General features: G+C 42.3%; 1 protein-coding gene across 2 annotated transcripts in view; it reads left to right on the forward strand.

Annotated features, from left to right (window-relative positions):
- The first annotated feature begins 4752 nt into the window (after window positions 1-4752).
- LOC125918020 (phenylalanine-4-hydroxylase-like) overlaps window positions 4753-22660 on the forward strand; it is a 49510-nt gene continuing 31602 nt past the window's right edge. The window contains exons 1-2 of one of the 2 annotated variants that reach the window (XM_049624077.1): window positions 4753-4976; window positions 11216-11323. In XM_049624077.1, coding sequence (XP_049480034.1) covers window positions 4920-4976; window positions 11216-11323 — 165 coding nt within the window. In that variant the 5' untranslated portion in view covers window positions 4753-4919. The remainder of the gene's footprint in view (window positions 4977-11215; window positions 11324-22660) is intronic. The other variant, XM_049624078.1, reaches the window with a different exon arrangement.

Below are 22660 nucleotides of genomic sequence, written 5' to 3' on the forward strand. Positions count from 1 at the left end.
AAACTGGGGAGAAACAATTCAGTAGAAAACAGCACAAACACTAAAGATCAGTCTTATGAATGCTGAGTCTTCACGGACAAACATCTGGCAAATGGGGAAAGACACAAATAAAATATGGAACTAGAAAGAGAGAATAAAGCAGACAATATAACTTTTAAAAACAAGGAAAGAATGTTATGAACAGGAATATGTCCGTTTTGTTGAGACCTTGATGGACTGAATTAATTTTGGAAAAATATAGAATGAGAAGAAATAGAAAGCATAACTAGGTCAATAATAGTTAAGTAAATTGAAATATAATCTACTACTTTTCCTGGCCCTTCAAATTTTAGATCCATTGTATTTATAAAAAATATTACCAAATTCTCAAGAAACAAATAATTTGCATCTTCTGTAGTTGTTCCCAAAATTATAAAAACAAGGAAATTTTTTTTTTACAACTCCTTGTGTAAGGCTACTGTAATCTTGATTTCAAAATAAAATAATGATGGAACAAGTAGTAAAATGGTTTATCTTAGTATGCAAGGAGAGCTTAACATCCAAAAGTTTTGCCAGTATAATTTTCCATCTTAATAGACTAGAAGGAAGCCATCGCGTAATTTTCTCAGTAGATGCAGAAAAGGCGCTTGCTAAGTTCAACACTTCGTGATGAAAACAAACAAACCTCAGCACACGAGGGACAGAGAGGATTTCATAAATTTAATGATGGTTCTGACACCAAAACCCTATAACACACATAATAGGAATGGAGAAACTTTGGCTGCATTCATAATAAGCTTTGGCTAGCATGTATGTCTGCTATTAATGCTATTATTTAACACAAGCATCCCCTGATGAAGCCAAATCAGAACCAAATTCAGAGCCAAATCAATAAAAATTTCAGCTGGAATATGGAAGAATAAATGTGCATAACAGATAAGTACACTTCAGGAAAAATAAGAGAAGAAGGGGGACTTGCCAACTTGATATTAAGATAAATTACCAAACCATACTGTGATATTAATAAATGCAGCAGGATAATGACACAAAAGGAGGCATAATAGAATAAACCAATGGAATAAAAATTAAATCTCAGAGACAGACTCAAATATAAATGGCAATTTGGAAAACTGTACATGTGGTACCAAAAGTCAAAGGGGTGTCTCTTATTATGCATTTCTGAGAAGGAGTCATTTCATCTCAGCTGAGAAAGTTCTGACATAAAAAGTCAATGAAGAAAAGTCTTTGTCCATGTTGTTGAAAAACTGACTCATGACATGAAGAGAGGAGAGACAGAAAAACAAAAACAAAAACAACTCTGAGTCAGTACTCTATCCCACCCACAAAGAGATACAGATAGATTAAAGATCCAAATGTGAAAGATAAAACCAGTGATGATGAAAGGAGAGAATATTTTTGTAACTTAGAGATGAGGAAGGACTTCTTAAACAAGACACTAAGAGTACAAACCACAAAAATTTTAAAAGATCAATCTTTATTACATCAGAATTATTTTTTTTCTCAAGGAAGAACACCAGTTGACGACTGATGGTGATAGATTAGTGACTGAGAAAGGCATATGGCTGACATCTAGACTATACAAGTTATGCCTGCAAGTCAACATGGAAAGACAGGAGTCCTAGTAGAAAAATAGGCAAAGGATATAACGAACTATTGACAGCATGGGAAATCTAAGTGGCATAAGTGTCTAAAGAGATATTCAAACTCAGTGGTCACAAGAGAAATGCAAAATAAAAACAGCAAAGGCATACTTTTTTCAAACTGACCAGATTGACAAAGAATCAGACATTTAGAAGATGCCAGGTACTGGGGATGCTCAGCAACAGGAACTATTTGGCCCTTTTGGTAGGGTTGTGGGCTAGTACAAGCCTTTCTAGTGGGCAATCTGGCAGTAGTTTGTGCAGTTAAGAATGCATGTTCCTTAAGATCTAGGATCCCACCCCTCTATCCAAGACAAATTCTCACACAGGTCTCTAAGGGGACAAGGAGGAAGGTGTTTCTTGCAGAATTGTTTGGGGTGGAGGAAAGTTAGAGACAGCCGAGGTGTCCATCACTGGGGAATGGAGAAATCAAATATGGTGGAGTAGTCCACACCAGTTAGGAAAGCAAAGAACTAGATGTACATTCACAGCATGGTTAGATCCTAAGGATATGGTCAAAGAAAAAGTTAGAAACTGTGAAATCTATAGTCCATCTATGTTCTATAGTAATACTATACCACAACATCACTCATATCCACGAAAAGTACATACAAGCACCAATATTTCCATACATTCTAAAAATCCAAGGCTAGGGGTGCCTGGCTGGGTGGCTCAGTTGGTTAAGCGTCAGACTTCGGCTCAGGTCATGATCTTGAAGTTTGTGGGTTCGCCCCCCGAAAGTTAGGCTCTGTGCTGACAGCTCAGAGCCTGGATCCTGCTTCAGATTCTGTGTCTCCCTCTCTCTCTGCTCCTCCCTCACCCACGCTCTGTCTCTTTCAAAAATAAATAAACATTAAAAAATTAAAAAAAATAAAAATCCAAGGCTAAGTGTTAAACACAAGGATGATACCTCCGGGGGAAGGGAGTAGAGGTAGGGAATGAAGATGAAAAAGAATGAATAAATTAAACAAGACAGGACCTTGTAGGTTTTGATTATGTGCCATGAATTCATAGATTATGATTAACTCAGCTCTCCGCATATGAGGTTAAATAAAAGAGATTGATAACCTGCAGTGGTTGGGAAATCTTCACCTTCCAAATCGGTGAAGGTCAGCTCTAAGTGTACCATATACACAACTTGCGACATGGTGGACCTTTCTGTGGCCATTCACAATATCTCAATGGTCTGCACACTGCATTCTTGGATGCTCCTTCTAGACCTGCATCGGGGTCCAAAGCAATTTTTTTTAGGACTCAGCATTACCCTTGTTATAAGAGCAACACATTATATTCCACACACATTTAACAAGAAGACAGCTGAAAAATCACCTACAAAATTTATATAACAACCATTGGGAGTTTTTATCTTAGTGCATAGAGAAATGTTCTCTTTTTTGCCAGAATAATATTTTTAAAAGAAGGCATTAGTGTTTTTCTCTGAAGTAACTGAAAATTAAGTGTGCTCTAAAACCCAGGTCTGGGGCATTTTTATGTGGGACTAGCTGTCATTGTTTGCTTTTATTTATGGCATGGCTGTTATATGGCAGTTGCCATCACATCCGTTGCTGTCCTTAGGATGCCAACAACATCAATGGATGAAATGATGCTTGTGACGCAGTCCTGGGGCTGAAGAAAACTCTTCATCTCATGTCTACCGTGCTAAAAAAATATTGACATTAGATAAAGGATAGATTCTCCTGAGGGTGGAAGTCAGGGTTTGCCCTTTCAGGTTCAACAACATTGATCTTCCAGTTTACCGTAGGAAATTCCAATCAGACACTCAAAGACTCCTTTTGGACCGAAGTCACATTTAATTATGTCTATATTCTTAGCAGCCAGTAGAAAGCCTGGCACGTCATAGAGGCTCAAGGAACCCTAAACAACAACCCTTAAAACCCCCATTTTGAAGACGAAGAAACTGAGGCATGGATTTGTCCAAAGCTACATAGCATGGCTAATCAGTGATGGAACCAGGAGTTAGTCCATTTGTTTTGGATCTCAAATAGGAGATTTTTTTTTTTTTTTTTTGGCAGATGTTTGATCATTCTGTCACAGCATGGTGGGATAGGAGGGGGTGGATCTCTAGCGACCTCTATTATTGGCTTGTTTTCTCTCCTGGGTAAATATTAGGCAGGCCCTCCAGGCCTTGATGCCCCTGATTTTTTCACATCTCTTCCGAACCTCTGACGTGGCTGTGTCCTCGTTATTTTGTTTTCCCGCTGGCAACGAATGCTTCATCTCAGATTCCTGCTCTGAAAATATGGGAGTGAATGACATCTTCCTGCTCATTTGAAGGAGTCCAGTCTCCAGTACCCACCAGCTCTGTCCTAGCCCGTCTCCTTGTTTTATATTCTTCAGAAGGCTTAGCTCTGCCTAAATTTATTTATTAACGTATTCTCTGTCTCGCTCACAGAAAGGCAGCTTGGCGGGGGAGGCAGGGGGGCCTCTGTTTCATTCACTGCTTCACCCTCAGTGCGGAGAATACCTTCCCACACACACTACAGGTGTTCGATGATTATTTGTGGTCACATACTTTTAAACAGGATCTTCCATTTATTGAGGGTTCAACTCTATGGCGAGAACTGTACTCAGTGCGTAATACGGTACCTCGTTCTCATTCTTACTCCTATTCTCACCGCATCCCGGCCAGGTGGCTCTCCCACTCTCCTTTGGGCGCTCCCGGCCCTTGCGTGAACAGCTCGAGGGCGTGCGAATGCATTTCTGAAGTCCCAGCACAGAAAGTCTTGCTTTCTGAAGTCCCAGCACAGAAAGATGGTTGGCTTAATGGTGAATAGAAAGGACCCCGCCCCCCACCAATATAAATCTAAATTAAGATCCTGGCTGTGCTCCTATGGGGAGCGGGGTTGGGGAAGAAAGGATTATTTTTTACAGGTTTTGTCATCAGGGGATCGCGGGGTTGTTCGCACTGCACAGAACCCGCTTCCCGTGCTCTTGCGTCCTGGAGGTGCCAACCTTGTCTCAACGCCAGCGCGGAGGCGGCCCCGCGCCCCACCGAGGGCCGGCAGCCAAGTCCTGCCTCCCCGCATCCGCCACACCCTCCCCTCTGGGCGGTCGGGCCAGGTGACCCGGAGCCCACTACGTCAGGACAACGCCCACCTGGGGCTTCACTGTGGCCGGTAAGTGGCAGGGGACATCCTTGCAATCTCTCCTCTCCTCCTAACGCCAGGTTAAAAACCTCAGGAGCAGCACTTGCTGTTTGCGAAACTGCCTGCCACCGACGCCCCGGAGTTAGACGCCTCACTCGCACGGGGAGCCAGCATGTCGGCTGTGGTCCTGGAAAACCGAGGTTTTGGCAGGAAACTCTCTGACGGACAGGTGAGCCGGGGCTGGCCTCAGGGAGGGAGGGACGTCTGGTCCCCGGTAGGAAAGGGTCTGAGGAATGTTGTTCTTTCCTACTCTCTTAAGCTCACGGAGAATTTGAAGAATGATGGAAATGTCCAGGAAGGCAACAGATAACACGTGTCCTCAAGGACCGTTCCCTAGGGAAGGACATCTGTCCTGTGTGGCTTTCAGGGAAAGAGCACTGCTTTAGGAGATGGGGATCTGGCTTCCAGAGCTGCCCCCAAGTAGCTGTGTGTCTTTTGACAAGTCACTGGCCCTCTCTGTTGCCTGCTTTCTCTTTCCTACAGTGAAGGGGCTGGTTCTCAATGATCCGGTATGGGAGATGGGATTCTTCTAGATCTGCTCTCCTGTGATGTTTATGTAGCGCTCTCAGCCAACTTTCAAAATGGCAACGTTGTAAGAAATTGTATTCTTTTTTTCACCTTTGGGAAAAAAGGAGGCATGAAGAAGTCTTGGACTTACTCAGACCTGGGGAAGGAGAAAAATTAAACAGAGAGGGAAATGAACAGGACTTAGCCTTGGACTTGGAATGTGAGAGAACCCTAAACGTGACTTGGGGATAATACTCAGGGTGCATTCTGTTCTTCGGGACCCGTTGCCTTTCTCTTGAGGTGAAAAATGGCAGCATACATTCTTGAATTGACTTATCACACTTGCAGACTCTGGGGTTCAGACGTAAAGCCCAGCCCTGGGAGATAACGTGAGCTTACAGACAGCTGTCATTTACAAGATCAATGAGACCCGTCTAGAGAACAGAAGCTGGAGGGGAGAGGATAGTTGATGTTTTAGCATAACTAGAGAGACCATAGAACTTTGGACTGACTTTTTTTTTTTTTGAGTCCAGTGAGAAAGACTTCCTTTGGAAAGGTAGCACTTGGGAGACAGTTTGTGTTGAGGAGGGACAGTGTGGTTGTCAGACGGATCACAGAATAGATTCTGGCCCGGTCATCATTCAGTCCTGGTGTTTCTGGCAGTGGGGCCCCTACAACCATGGGAGGAAGTTAGGGGCTATGATCTGGTTAGGGAGCCATGGGGGCTTAAAGCTTTCTTCATAGAACACTTAGAAGATTGAGAACCACAGATGATCGCTCTTGATGACTGGGGGGTAAAAAGTGAGAGTTTACAGCATGTCTTACCTTTGCATGGAAAGCAGGGTATTTAACTTTGCAAAGCTGCAGGTTTATTCATTTGAAAAATTAGGATAAAAATACCCATGTCCTAGGGTTAGGATGAGAATGAAATGAAATAGTGTCTGTCAAGCTTTTAGCACAGTTCCTGGAACACCGTGTCTAGCCAGAACCGACTGACGTGTTCCACAAACTGGGTATGGAACATTGGCAAGAGACACAGGCACTGAGTCAAGCACAGTGGTTGGTATGGCTACACCATGGAAGGATGCTGGACGTGGAGTCAGCGGACATGGGCTCTTGTCTTTGGTTTACTGAAGCTGTGTATCGGGGAAGTCGTCTAACTGGGGCAAAGAGGCTCAGTTTGGTATTTGTAAAACTGAGGGCGGGGGAGTTGGACCGGAATAGTCTCAAGCATTCCTTCCAGCTCTGAAAGTCTGCAAGAAAGACCTACTTTCTGCCCTCTCGAAGCTCCCGACCCAGATGAACAGCACGTGCTGGACGTAATGCTGACATAAGGCTGGAGAGCATGTGATGTGTCAAGTGCTCTACCCACGCCACAGGCACAACAACCCTGCAAGAGATGTTCGGCTCATTCATTCACCCAGTAGACCTATTGTGCACCTACTCTGTGCCAGGCGCAGTGGAATTTCTGCGCTAGTGAAACTTACATTCTAGTGGAGGACAAAAGTAATACGAAACTAACCAAATGAACAAATAATTTCGTGTAGGGGAAAGAGCTGTGAAGGAAAATAGAACAGGGCAGTGGAATACGGGATAAGAGGAACTCAGAAATCATAGCTCTGAATGGTGAAGCCAGTGTTCAAATGTAGATCACACTTCAACACCCTGGGCGCTCGCTGCCACACTTCTTCCTCCTGTAGAAACACGCTGGAATATGGGGTGTAGTGTGTCCATGGCAGGATGTCTGCATCCTTTTTTCTGGTTGTCTTACATTGTGCCTGTGTATACATATAATCACACTTGCAAATACAGGCCTCCTACCATGACACTAAGATTGCAGGTGCCCTTAGAATACCTTGCTAAAGAGTATTATTGTTTGCAATTTTGAAAAACGCTCTTTTCCAAGGAAAACGGAATGCATTTGTTAGATACAACCATAGGGAATATATTTCTGCTGTTAAACGTATTGCCCAATGATCAAAACTCTTTCCATCCTGGGCGCTAGTAAAGTTCATTTTCCCTGCACTATTTCTTCCTATCTGGTGTCTGAGCTACTTTTCTCTACCTTTGCCCATCCCGGGTCTACATGCGTTTCTAAGCCAACTCATACGCTTTTGGGAAACAAATAAGGCATGGATGATGAGCCAATACAAATATATTCTGGAAGAGACTTGCCCAAGGTCCCATGCTGGATCCACATAGTGATGCTGGAATCAGAATCTACCCAAGGCCACCTTATTTCACAAACTCCCTTGAGCTTCTTTTCATTTAAAGTCCCTCAAGTTTTGCAAAGGGAAGCTATATGTTGTCTCCCTCGGGTCTGTCACTGGGAGGCAGAATACGGATTTCGGAACTGTTGGACTCATGTTCAAATCCAGGCTCTGCCACCATTGGCGGGCTGTCCTTGGACAATCCACTTAAGCTGGCAGAGTCTGTGTCCTCCTTTGCAAAATAACATCACCCACCTCATGGGGCTATTGTGAAGACCAGATGAGCTACTACTTGTAGACTCTTATAACAGTACTAGCTGCTGGCAATGATGATGCTTATTAACTATAAAAATCACCAAGTATGGCTCCTGGCACATAGTGGGGGTTCATTCAATGCCACATCCTACTATTAATATTAATAACAATAAAGAGTAGTACCTTTCCATATGGAAAATGTGAATTTGCAGACATATTTGGGAAAAGTCATAATTAAAAAAATTGGGCTGTATATTTATCAGTGGTTTCAAAATCTTCCACGGTTAAGAATCATCTGGGACCTTTTGAAAATGCAGATTCTAAGATCCTACCCCACATACTCAGATGTGATGGGCTAGGGCAGGGCCCAGGAATCTGCATTTGAACAAAGACTCCCCAGGTAATTTTGGAATGGAGAAAAAAGGAACACTCATTGACAATCTGATCTAGAAAGTGAACCGGGGGAAAGAAGAAAGTGAAGGGGGCAGGTGTGGATTAGAATGGGCTGTCAGGAATGATATTGGATAACTGGTCTGCAAGACACAGAGGCCTTAATGTGGACATAATGCACATAGCAGAAGGAATTGTACAGAATGATACTTAGGAACCTGGGTTTTTGACCTGCTACCCACCACCTGTGTGACTTCAGAGGAGTCATACCTTTCTCTCTCTAGCCCATAGTTTCCCCATCTGCAAAATAAGGGGGTGGAACTAGATCAACTCTAAAGACAGGGCCAGCTCTGCCAGTCGAGTCCCACATGGACATCAGAAGCCAAATGGAACGCATAGGTCAAGGAGGGATTATTCACTTCAGCTGGGGAGGACAGAGGTCTTCCGACAGAAGTGAGACCCAAGAGGGCTTTAGAGGCAGACTTAGATATTTGAAAGGGGAGCGTGGAGACTGGGGTAGAGCATCTGTTCTAATGAGCTGAAAAGGCAAGAAGAAAGATGATTTGCTAGAGAGGCAGTTCCTGAGGGCGGCCTCGGGAGATAAGGTACCAAGGAACTCTTGAATATCAGAAAGAGGTATTTTCTCCTGCTGGCCTTTGGAGCCTTTGGGGAATTCTGAGTAGTAGAAGGACACAAGCAAAATTCTGTTAGAACCAGACTGATACAGATCACTAAGGCTGGATCACAGCGGTGGCAGTAGAACAAAAGAAGGACCTGACCCCAAGGGTCACTTCTAGAGGTCAGGTGGGACTTGGACATGTACAGGAGTGGGAAGGTGGTGGTGACAGAGTTCTGAGCCCAGGTGCCTTCAGGTCTGAATTGTCCCAGTTATGGGTGGCACCTGTTGAGATATATCTGGAATGTGTTATTTTCTTGGAGGCCAACAGAAGAGAACGTTGCCAAGTGAACCAGAAATGGAAATCTTTTGTCATTTCAAAGAAATCAGAAAAGACTAAGGACTCAGTGTTCTCTGGGAGGAAGAAGATGTATATCAGACACTCCTCTGCATGTCTGTGGCGGGGTTTAAAAGAGGGAGAGGCAGGATAGAGTCTTACAAGAAGCCGTGATTCATGGATGAATGCTGGGCTCAAATGGCGTGGGGTCTCACCCTGGCTCCATTGCTGACTGTATATCTCTGAGATTTCATTTTGTCATCAGTAAAAGCAGACACCTGCTGGATAATAAAACCTGCCTCCTAATGGTATCAAAATTAAATGAGATAATCCAAATCAAGTGCCTATTATAATGCCTGGGACATTACAGGCTCTTAATAAATGGTAGATTAACTCTACTGGAATTTTTTAAAAAGACAAAACAAATGTTTTTTAAGAAAGATAATATCATGGTCCATATAGGGATATATAACGGTTCAGTCTTACAGTTCATTTGAAGCCCTTTCTAATTACATCTGCTGATAATTTAGAGCCTGGGTTATTGACCTGCTACCCAACACCTGTGTGGCTTTAGAGGCATTACACCTTTCTCTCTCTGGCCCACAGTTTCCTCATCTGCAAAATAAGGGGGTGGTTGCCCCACCTCTGTGAGGCTCTGGGAAAATCTGAAATTTCTGAATGAAAAGAATTTCATCCTAAAGGTCATCAATATTCATGCAAGGGTTATTATGCCGTCACTGGTAGAGTCTGCCCAACACAGCCGTCTCATTGAGATGATGTAACATCCATCCCACCAATTTCATTAACTTGCTTATAAGAGAGTAATTGTTCTGCATGGTTTTTCCTTCATAGTTTGGGGTATGTGCTATTTATTTGTCGGTACACATGGAGCTTTGTATATTATTATTGCAAAACTTTATAATTTTTAAAGGTTTCAGCTAACCCTGAGACGCCAACCCTAATCCCACATTAGTTTGCTGACATGTGCATGTAGAAAGTGCTAGATCCTTGAGAAGCTTTGCTATATAGTTTAGGACATCCCTCTTCTGGTAGGTTATTTGTGTTTCTTTTATGCATTTTGTGACTTTTTCAGTAATTGGATATCATAGATCCCAACATACAGGACAACGCTTTCCTGAGCATAATGCTTCCCTGGGATCTTTGCCAAGGCTAAAGAGTCATTCTTGTGTATTTACAATATTTCCATCATTAAAAAAATTTTATTGTTATTTATTTTATTTTAGAGAGAGTGTGTGTGAGAACAGAGTATAGGGGCAGAGGGAGAGGGAGAGGGAGAGAGAGAGAGAGAGAGAGAGAGAATCCCAAGCAGGCTCTGTGTTCAGCACGGAGCCTGACATGGGGCTTAATCCCATGACCCTGGGATCATGACCTGAGTTGAAATCAAGAGTTGGACGCTCAACCAACTGATCCACCCAGGTGCCCCGTATTTCCATCATTTTTATATGTAAACTGTTTTATCTTTTTTTTTCATCATGTGAATATTGCTTTGACAGGGTTTATTATTAGCATGATTTTCCAGATAAGGAAACTAAAAAGGCCAAGCTATTGCCCAAAGTGTTTCAGTTGATAACTGGAAGACAGAGGGCTCCAACCGAGGTCTTTGGTCTCAACCACCCATTTTTAGAACTTTCCACACCGTATTTTTCAGTGTTTTTCTGGACACTTTTTGAATTGTATTATACTACCTCTAAGGCTCTTTGTGTTATGTGTCTATTAAGCCAAATATTGAGCTCCTGAAGGATGGGAATTGTTTTATTCATTTTTGTATCTCAGAGCCCTAGTAGTGCCTGGCACTTGGTAGATGCTCATTAAAAGGTACTGGGTCTATAGGGTGACTGGTGATATCAGTGAATAATGAGAGTTTTCTAAAAGTGAATCCTGATCTAGGAGCATCATTGTAAATATCACTCCCCTTGACTTACATATTTTCTACCAGAAATCATATACTTACTGTGTAGAATATATGTAACTCATCGCATTCCAAGCCTTAACTAGAAGAGAGGGTTTATGCCGGCCTCTTGCTTGCAGATTTCATAGGAAAACATTTTAACCAGGAGCACTTCATCTTGTAGGAAACAAGCTATATTGAAGACAATTCCAATCAAGATGGTGCCATATCACTGATCTTCTCACTCAAGGAAGAAGTTGGTGCCCTGGCCAAGGTCTTGCGCTTGTTTGAGGTAAGTATTCATTTCCGCCTTGGATAATGCAGAGCAGCCTTCTGTGTTATTTCCTAGTTGGATGCAGCGAAAAGAACATGGGATCTGGAATTGGAAGACTTGCTTTTCAGCTCAGGCGCTCACGTTAACCAACTATGAGACCTTAGTGAAGTCTTTCATTCTCCCTGGGCTTCAGTTTCTCCGTTCATAGTCAGAATCGTTCAGAATCACTGGTTGCACACACAGGAAGCTGGCCCTGATTTCAGACTTCTTTTACCGAGCTTTCCTTGAATGAATTACTATCTTCTCAGTGTTCCCAAAGCACTTTACTTTTAACCGCAGCACATATTTGCCTGGTTATGCATGCACATTTTCTGTCCGGGCCTGTTTCTTCAGGCAGGGAACCTTGGCTCAGCCATCTTATATCCTCTACAGACCAGTGTTATATATATTAAATGTTCAATTAAGAGTGAAATTAAATTTAAATACAAGCAAAGTCAATTAGGCTTTATTTTTTTCTTAAAATTTTTTTTTGCCCTGGATTTTAAGAAGGAATGTTTTTGAACCAATTAAACTTTTATCCCAGGTAAATTTTATTCTTTAATAAAATTATATCTGGTGACTGAATACATAAGTAAATGGGGTACAGACACATGTCCATGCAGAAGATTTCAAATAATCTAAATAGATATTCTGTACTTACAGAAGAAGAGTATATGCACTCTTTAAATGTGAGTGGCACAGTGTGACTTTCTTCCAAACCAGATGGGATGGAAAGGGTGTGGGAAGCCCAACAAACAGTAGCTCAGCCAGGTAATCAAGGTCAATACCAGCAATGATGAGTCATGTAGATCGTATGAACCTCTGATACGACATGATGAAAATGACACTTTACCTCTGTGGTCTTCCTCCCCTAAAATCATAACCCAGTCTAGCTATGAGAAAAACATCACACAACTCAGTTAAAGGACATCATACAAAATACCTGACCCATACTTCTCAAAACTGTCAAGGTCATCAAAAATAAGAAGTGTCTGAGGAATTGTCACAATCAAGGGGAGCCTAGAGGAATGTAACATCTAAATGTAATGTGGTGTCTGGAATGAGATCCTACTGCAGAAAAAAGGACATTAGATACAAACTAAAAAAATTCAAATACATTATGGTCTTTAGTTTATGAAAAGGCGTAAGTGTTGGGCGCCCGGGTGGCTCAGTTGGTTGAACGACCAACTTGGGCTCAGGTCATGATCTCATGGTTTGTGAGTTCGAGCCCTGCCTCAGGCTCTGTGCTGACAGCTCGGAGCCTGGAGGCTGCTTCGGATTCTGTGTCTCCCTCTCTCTCTCTGCCCCTCCCCCATTCATGCTCTGTCTCTCTCTCTCAGAAATAAATAAATGTAAAAAAAAAATTTTTTTAAAGAAAATGCATAAGTGTTAATGCATTAACTCTGACACATTCCACACTAACACAAGATGCTAATAATAGGGGGGTCTGGGTACAGAGTGTGTGGAAATTTTTCATACTATCCTTTCAATTTTTCTATAAATCTAAAATCTACCTAAAAAGTAGGGTCTATTTTTAAAAATACTGAACTTGGCTATCCAAAGGAGGCAGGGGTGGGCTGGGGAGGGGAAGGTCTGCCTGAGTGAGAGCAAGAAATGAGAAAGAACAGAGAAGAGAGACTGAGTACTTTCTGAATGACAAACTGTTCACGAGAAAGAATGTATCTGTAAAATGCTCCTATGCAACATTTTAGCCTTTGTATTATATAGTTAATCAGCATTTTCCCCTTGAGAGGTCAGGCCTTAATCAGTTAATAAATTAAATAATAGCAAATTAACAGGATGTTTTCAACCTAATTAATAAACCACAAGTAACTAAATTACCAGGACTAGATAAAATACACCCAAAGGGTGTGTGTGTGTGTGTGTGTGTGTGTACTCTGGGTGAACTTTTTAAAGCATTATCCCAAGTCTCAACTTCCATGGTCAGTAAGTGGTATTATTCTACACATTCACAGAGGAGGAAACAGAGGTCTCTCTATCAGTGATTGGTGAAGGGTTTTTGTTGCTGTTATTGTTAGTGTGTGTTGATTTTTTTTCCCAAATATATTTCAGAAGCTGCTCTAGACATTGTATAGGCCAGCATGCCTTCTACCCTTCTAAACAGCCTGGCAAAACGCACGGTTAAGTTAGAATCATTCAAAGTGTTGAGGGAAGATAGAAAGTCAAATTCTAGTGTCCGTGGAACCACAGTATGTGACAAACCAGACACGGAGCGGGCGGGATTTGGGTCCCATTCAATTTGGTGGAGGAGGTATTACTCCATTTTATGCATGGAGGAGCTGAGGTTCTGAGAGGCTAATTTGTTCAAGATCACGCAGCTAATGTGTAGTGATGATGGGAGACGGGATCCCGGTTTTCAAAGCCGTGAGCTTTCCCTAGAGCCCCACACCTCTGCCAAATACAGCTGTCCCTACCATCTGAATACCTCTGGAGGGTTTTTTTAATGCAGATATCCTGGCGCCATCTATGGGGACAGGGATGCTTTCCTATTCTTTGGGGAAAGGGATCTGTCACCAAGTATTCTTTTTTTTTTTTTTTTTTAATGTTTCTTATTTATTTTTGAGAGACAGTGAGAAAGCTCAAGCTGGGGAGGGGCAGAGAGAGGGGCCGGGGACAGAAGATCTGAAGCAGGCTCTGTGCTCATAGCAGAGAGCCCGATGTGGGGCTGGAACTCATGAACCTCGAGATCATGACCTGAGAGGAAGTTGGGCCCTTAACTGACTGAGTCACCCAGGCGCCCCACCAAGTATTCTTTCTTTCTTTCAAATTGAGCCATGTATCAAAGTGCAAAAAAAAAAAAAAAAAAAAGAAAGAAAAAAAAAATTAAATAAAAAAAAAATAAATAACTATCCATATTGCCCTCATCTGTGTCAACCACTGTTAAAATTTTTCCAAGTTCATTTTCATTTTTTCATGTTTGATTATGGTTTCAAAAATTACAAATTAACATACTGTTTCTTAAAAAAAGAAATACAATGTTAAAGATACTGCTGTAGTCCTTTCTGATTTCTCCTCAATCCCGTCACGCTGCAAACTTCCTGGCCAAGGCAGCATGAAAATGAGTTTAGTATACTTCTTCCCATATTTCAGTCCTTTAAAAAATGATATTGATACTAACAGCTACTCCCCTGTGCACACGGTTTTGCAGCCTCTTTGGGTCAGGTGAGTAGAGCCGTCAAAAGCATGGACTCTGGAGAGACAGAGCTGTGACTCTGGGAAAGTCGCTTGACATGTCTGTGCTTTGGTTCCTCATAATAATGATAGTATCTGCTTGAAATAGTAGATCTGAGTATCAAACAACTTAATGCATGTAAAACCCTCAGAGTAGATACACATTAAGTGTCCGAGAAGAATTGCTACATATATTTTTTCTGAATGCAGTGTTTTCGAGATTTATACAAATTAAGTTAAAAACTTCTGAAGAGTTGTTCTTAAAATGCACGGACCATATTTTATTTATCCAGACCCTGATTTTTTACATCTATGGTGTTTCCTATTTTCTGAAGTCACAGACAATTCTGCAGTACTTTGTTCTCTTTCTTTTGTATGCAATGTGCAAATATTTCTCGAGGGTAGATAGCAAGAATTTTGATTGCTGGTCCTAGGTCATGGACATTTTTAGTTTTAAAAGAAACTACTAAGTCGTTCTCCAAATGTTCTTTAACAATTTATGCTCCCATTAGTTCACTGTGGGAATACTTACACTTCTAAAGTTATTCACGTATTATTGCTTTTTAATCATGGACAATATAATGGGTGGGATGTGGTGATTTATTTTTTAATTGTTTTTTTAATGTTTATTTATTTTTGAGAGAGAGAGAGACACAGAGTGTGAGTGGGGGAGGGGAAGAAAGAGAGGGAGACACAGAATCTGAAGCAGGCTCTAGGCTCTGAGCTGTCAGCACAGAGCCTGACGTGGGGCTCCAACTCACGAACGAGCCGTGAGATCACGACCTGAGCCAAAGTCGGGACGCTTAACTGACTGAGCCACCCAGGCACCCCGGGATGCGGTAATTTATTGTTTTAATTTTCGTTTCTCTGATTATGAATGAAATGATGGGGTGTCTTCATATTACATGACATTGGATTTTATTCTTTTGTAAATTGTGACATGTCCATTCAGGTTTTAATCTTTTCCTGCTACAAATTTATCTTTTTCTTACCAATTTCTTGACATTTTATATAATCTGAATACCATTGTTTGTGACAAATATTTTCTCCCTGTCTCTTTATGTTACTTGGGTTTATCATATTATTTGTCATACTGAACTTTCAAGTTCTACTGTGATTAATATTTTCAGTCATTTCCTTTATGAGTTTTGGATTTGTTTGTTTGTCTGTTTGTTCTTGAGTTTTCCTTAAATTCCACTGGTGACTCTGATGCCCAATCAGGAATGAGAACTACTGCTCTAAGCTGTTGCCGGGGAAGGAGTTCCTGCTGTCACTAGGGACTGTACCCTCTACTTTCCATGAAATAAATCATATTTAGCACTCAGAATATTTTAATATTTTCCATAAATTAAATAACTTAGTGGAGGTGAGTGATACCATACTCATTATAGAGACAAAGAAACTAAAGTTCAGGGGGCTCAATAGCTCGTCTCAGGTGAACACATAATGTGATAGAACCTCAGAAATTGACTAGGATTCTAAAATGCCAGGCTTATCATTTTTATCAGAGTACAGTCAGTTGTTTATGAGAAAGCAGAACAACTTAGCCTTTATCTTGCGTGTGTTCTTTTCAAGACAACGGTCTTTGAGCTGGGAACGCTGGAATAAAGTATTGAAAACCAAGAGAAACATGGCTGGGCTTTAGTATTTCAGGATCTGGGTCCATGGTGAAGTCACTTTATCCTATCATCCATCTGACACTTACAAATAGGTGGATTAGGGAACTTCCCGGGGCCAAGACTTTATGAGGATTCAAGGGATCACTCATTTGCCTTTAGATGAGATCCTATCTTTGGTTCTAAATAGCATACTAGCTACATGTTGTGATATAAGGCGTATAAGGAGCAGCAGTTTTGCCCTGTGCAATTTAGATCCCAGATATCACTGACTTTGGCAGATAATTTAACATATGTGCCTGTGTTTATTCATCTATAAAGTGGGGCTAATGATCTATACCTCCAGGGGGCTATGAGATTTTACATGGTACATAAAATGTGTGATACAAGTTGAGCTTGCAGAAGATGCTCATACAATGTCTTTTCCTTTATCCCTTCCACATGTGATCTATGAACCCTATTAGAAATCTTGGAAAAGATATAATGATGGGGAGGCTGTTAGAAGACTAGAGGGAGTCCGAAGCCTTGATGTTTAATTTTTCTTTCCAAAACAAAGTGAAAAACCTAGAACGAATGACTTAATATAGCCTGTGAGCATTCACAGGCAAATGGCAATGAGTTGGGGCAGGGCCATTAAAGAAAGGCAGAGTAGCTTGGTAGAGCAGAGAGATTGTGGTGGCCAGAGAGTGTTTGTGTATTTATATCTCTCATCATATCTTTGTGAATGAGGCGTACGAGCAAGCATTAGGTGAAAATACAGACAAACCCCCTAAAGTGTGGCATTGACACTGAACCTCTGGACCATGTATAATGAAACCAAAGGTAATAAAAAAGAAAAGCCAAGGAAGGAATCTAAACTACACCTTATGCAGCGTTTCCTAAACAATAGTCTATCACATTCTACACATTAGTAGGTGTTTTATTAGAAAAGAGTTCTGAGAGGGGCTATGTCTGGAAAATTCTACATTTAGATTTTGGAAATCCATTGTACACGTAAACATATTAAAGGCTCTGAGAAGCCCTGCAGAGAGGAAATTTATCCAATGTTATGTTGCTTGGTATTTCCCAAATGTATTTGGCCAGGAGGTATTGTTCAAGAAAGGCCTATTAACATTTTTGCAGGCATGAGCGTTCCACTAAGCTTATGCTGTTTCAGAGTTATGAGCTCCAGACCATCAGTTGTAACCTAAGTTTGGGGCCCTGAGGAGTAGAACAGGACTGGGTCAAGTGTACTGTTGGGAACCAAACTGAGTTCAACACCCTGTTGCACCACCTGTGAGCTGGATGGCCTTGAAAAAGTTATTTATCCCTTGGTAGCTTTGTTTCCTTATTTTTATTTATCTATTTTTAAACACAAGCTGTTTGTTTTAAGTTTCTTTATTTATTTTGAGAGAGAGAGGGAAGGACAGAGAGAGAGAGAGAGAGAGGGAGAGAGAATCCCAATCAGGCTCCATGCTGACAGTGCACAGCCTGACATAGGGCTTCATCTGACCAACTGAGAGATCATGACCTGAGCCGAAATCAAGAGTTGCACATGTAACCGACTGAGCCACCTAGGTGTCCCTTCTGTATATCCTGTTTCCTTATTTTTCAAATAAAGGAAATACTAAGCCTGTATTAGAGGGTTGCTGTGAGACAGGGATTAACACATGTAAAATATTTGTCACAGTGTCAGACACAGGGTAAGAGCTCTATTACCTGTCATTCTATGCACCACATTTTTAGAGTGCCTAGAACTTCAGGAACTCTTAAATTCTTAGCAATATGAAAAGGAGTTAAAGGATTAGAGTTGTTTGCCTTGAAGAGGGAAGATGGGGCAATGAAATCTCTTTTTTTCCTCCCAAATATTCGAAGGACCATTATGGAAGAAAAACCCTGCTTACTTTCCATTACTTCAGACGTAAAAGGGCAAGGTGTCGCAATTACAAGAAGCATATTTTAAATCAAGTAAAGGCAATATCTCTGTGGTAGAAGAGTGCTAGAAGGCACTAGTTTCGAGCATTACTACTATGAAAACAGGTAGCAAAAGGCAGGGCAGAGTCAAAGCAGACATTATGGTGCAAACAAACCTACTTTCCCTTAATAGAGACAAAGGATACAAATCTCTCCAGCTCCCCCAAGACTGGCAGTAGAAGAAGAACATTCCATATGGGAGAATCACCTGTACCCTGTGAATCCTTCACTGCAGTTCCGTCCATGTTTAATGAGTGGGACCATCCTTTGACACCTTGTAGCAGAGATACATCGGGGACTTTTAACTAAACCTTAATACGTGCTCAGAGTAATAAATGAAAGACTAACAGTCATGGGAGCCTAGCCCGTCTTACCCCCCCACCCTGGCCTGACTCCATATGGTGAAAACTTTCTTAACCCCCGAGCTACCAGGAGCACACACGGACATCCCAGCCCCTCAAACAAGAAATGAGATCTGCAGAGTGAGCGCAGATTTGTCCCTGCATCGCCAGGCTTCATTCCTTGCCCAAGAGCCTGTTCTTTTCCTCAGGTGCTTAGCACCAAAGTCACCATTCCATTAAGATGTCACCGGGCAGTGGACGTGTGTCCTTGTAAACCTCAGCCAGGGACTACATCAGAATGTAACACAATCAGTTTGGTATTTATCATAAAGATACAGAAGAACTGTGTTTACGTATGTTGTCTGGGTGGTGAGACAGGGAAGCAGATGTTCTAGTAATTGGGGTCCAGCATCCCCTGTCCCCAGTTGTTTTAACTTTCAATTCTTTATGCATTTATTTAAGCATTTTCTGTAGCTCTCTATATTTTTAGCCTCTGCTGGCTCATGTCTGTGCCTTCTTAGAAAAATAGTCTCCTGAGAGTCTTTGCTGCAAGTGGCTTAGTAATGGGCTATAAAATTAGATGCCAGCTCCCTGGGGAAGCTGCAAAGAGGTCTCCCTCCACCAGTCAGCATTCCACTAATCACCTTACCTGAGATCCTCTAGGGAAAAGAGCAAGCAAATGCATGGGTATACAGAGTGCTGAAGTTCATGGGTATGCTCAATTAGCATCATTTAGTTGATGGAGACACAGAGGTTCTGACTAAGCAAGCTGCGCAAGGCTAGACGCTTAGAGCCAAAAGTGCCTCAGAGTTCACCCTCTGTATTCACAGTAGCCTGGGCTTTTGGAAACAAATGGAAAGGGCCAGTCAGTGTTTGTCACGTTCCCGTCCTATGCTCTGCCTCTGCCCAGCTGACGCATGTCTTTTCCCCATCGGATATTCAGTGAGCTCATCCCCCCTCATTTACGTGTTCAATTAATATTTTTTGAGTATCTACCATTGTCAGACCCTATATGGGTGCTGGAGAGCCTGGGGTGAATCAGATAGTCATTCTCTGACTCTACAGTAATTAGAGAAGCTCAGGGCTCCGTGAAACAGAGTCAGCCAGGGAAGGCTTCTTGCAGATGGAATGCTCAAGCTGAAGCTTGAAAGCGGTGACCAGGGGAGAGGAAAGGGGAAGTTCATTCTAGAACAAAGAAACAAATGGCTTGACGTGAGTGAACAAACAAGTGGTCAGGTCACAGAATCCTGAAATCCTTTCTATCTCGCCACCTCAGCATTCCTGGGGACAGAGGCTGGGTTGCAGAGGGGACATCTAAGCAGATATTCAATGTTTACTACTCTAAAGTTTGGACTTTAAGGTCGGGCCTGTGACCCCTGGGGCCTGGTGAGCGGGGCAGGATCTAGAATGACCCACAAGGGTTGCCTTAACCCCTCTGGGCTTAGGTCCGGAGCAGTCGTGAGCAGTACAGCGTTTCCTGGAACACTGCTTCTTTCATCAAAATAAGAAGAGCTTTGAGTTTCACCAGAAGAAAAAAAGTTCTTACAGCCAGGATGACTTTCAGAATTTTCTTTAAAACCCCTAGTACAGATAATGATGTAAAGAACACCCATGGGGGCGCCTGGGTGGCTCAGTTGGTTAAGCGTCTGACTTCGGCTCAGGTCATGATCTCACAGTTTGTGAGTTTGAGCCCCACATCGGGCTCTGTGCTGACAGCTCGGAGCCTGGAGCCTGCTTGGATTCTGTGTCTCCCTCTCTCTCTGACCCTCCCCCCGTTCATGCTCTGTCTCTGTCTCAAAAATAAATAAAAATTAAAAAAAAAAAAAAAAAGAACACCCATGTAACTCCTTGGTTAAGAAATGAAACCTTGCAAAGGGATCACTTCTATAGTTCGTTACTAGAGAAGTTTCTCTGAATGTGTAGAAATGAAACATGGCATAAATGACTGAAGCCCCTGGGGACCCTTCCCCATGAACTTCCTCTTCACGTGTAGCTGTTAATCTGAATTTGATGTTCCTCCCACTTATCTTTTTATGCTTTGCTGTATAGAGCCACCCATTAATGATCTACGGCATAGTTTTGCAGACTTTGACTCTTCATAAAATTGGAATCATATTACAGCTCTCTTTTTGCAGTTTTCTTTCCCGATGACAGAGGCGAGCATTGTTTTTGAGGTTTGTCCGTGATGTCCTGGCTCATTCATTTCCTCCTCTGTATGTTCACTGGGTGACTATACTTTACCTCTCCTGTTGGTGGGATATTTAGGTCATGATCGTTGTTTACCCCAGGAATGGTGCCACACTAAACTTTTTGTGCAGCCAGATGACTGTATTGACTAGAAGAGCGTCTAATTGAAAATCAGTGCTGTTTTCAGTTGTTAATAGTTTAGAGTTGGACGTATTGGAGAATTAGCAACACAGAGCTTACGTTTTGAACTTTTATTATGAAGTTTATTATGAAGTGAAAATTTGAAGCGTGCCATGACCCCCTGATGGCACGTGAGTTTGGATTGCTCTTCAGTAGCTTGGACTGAAACAGGACACAGGGGCTTTTAGATCTTATGACTCTGGTGGCAAGAAAAGGGGTACAAAGAGGAACACACAGACAAAAAGGCTCTTTTCTCCAAAGCCTCGAAAAGAGCCTGGATTGAGCTGCTTCCCCAGTTATCCCCAGGCTGGGGTCTTCCCTGAGTTGGATTCAACCCCAATAAGTGGAGGGGAGGGTGGAGAAGAAATAATCTGACAAAGGGGGAAGGCTGAGGAAGAAAAGGTTCAGAGATCACAACAGAGACACTTCCAGAGGAGGCAAGAGTGTGTCCCAAAAGATGGTCTCCAGGGTGTGAATCCTGCTTGAACCCATCCGAGAACGCTCTTCCAGAGCAGAGCGGGGAACAATCTGGAGCTCGCTCCAAGATTTAACTGTGCTGCCCGTACTTTCCTGAATGTTTTTGGTTTCCTGTTCACCCCAGTGGGTTTAATTTCTAGATTCTTGGTCAACCAAGGCCGTTCCTGGCCCCCTCACAAGAGGAGATCAGTAAAATATATAAGCAGCCTCGCCCGCGTCTCCATGAGACCTCTTCTCTAATCTTTTAACTGTCGTTTCTTACCCCAAATAGTGTAGCGGCCTCCAGACTGCTTCTGCCTTTGCCTCATATGGTCTATTCTTAAAACAGCTGCCAGAGCGGCCCCTTTTGAAACGTGAGTCAAAGACCGTATCTTCTCTGCCTGATTACCTTCCATAGCTTCTTAATATCACTCTGCGTGAAAAGCTCAGTTCAGGTAATGGCCGATAGGTCACGCTCGGTTACTGCTCTGCCTCAGTCCTGTTGCCCGACCTCTTGCTCATTCTGCTCCAGTCATGCCAGCCTGCTTGGGGTTCCTCAGTCATGTTGTACACTGTCTTGCCCCAGGACCCTTGCACTTGCTGTTCCCTCATGGCTTGCTCTCTCATTGACTTCAGGTCTGTGCTTAAATGTCACTTGTTTATTTTTTGAGAACTTCCTGACCACACCGTTTCAAATAGCACCTTCATGGCACCCCTGGGATATCCGATCCCTCTTTCTGGCTCTGTTTTTCTCCATTCCATCTGAAGACTGTAAATTCTACTTATTTCTCATAGTTACTGTTTGTCTCCTGCTTTGAGAATATAAGCTCCAGAAAGGCAGGGATTTTTCCCTCTCTGTTCACTGTTGTATCCCAGTACCTGGAACAGCGTTCGGCACATGGAAGGTGCTTCATTAAATAAGTGCTCGAAAGCTACTGTCTGTTTACTTGAAACCAATGATTTGGGGGCATTCTTTGTGAACATCTTTGATGTTGCCCCCAGAAATCTCTGAATAGGCCAGAACATAACTTCATTTAAGTTTATTCTAAGGCAACAGCACGGAGTTAGTCCAAAAGATCTTCCTTTTCCAACCTAGTACCATCTGAAAATACCCTCAGCTTTTCCTTCTCCTTTTTGAAACATGCTCTCAGGAAAGGACCTGAGAAAAATTTAAGGTAAAGCAAATATTAAAGGGTAAAATAACTCATAAAACATAGTGTGTTTTGCCTCCCAGGAAAGTGTGTTTATCCATACCAAATTGAGAGAGGCAGAGTATGTTAAGTCCTTAGTGGGTCTCCAGCAGCAAAGCCAAAATCATATGAGGTGAATTTCCCTTTTTTGTTACTGAGATGCCATGTAATATGATTAGTTTTACTTTAAACACAAGCAAA

Source organism: Panthera uncia, unplaced genomic scaffold, assembly GCF_023721935.1.
Source record: "Panthera uncia isolate 11264 unplaced genomic scaffold, Puncia_PCG_1.0 HiC_scaffold_380, whole genome shotgun sequence".
Classification (NCBI taxonomy): Eukaryota; Metazoa; Chordata; class Mammalia; order Carnivora; family Felidae; genus Panthera; species Panthera uncia.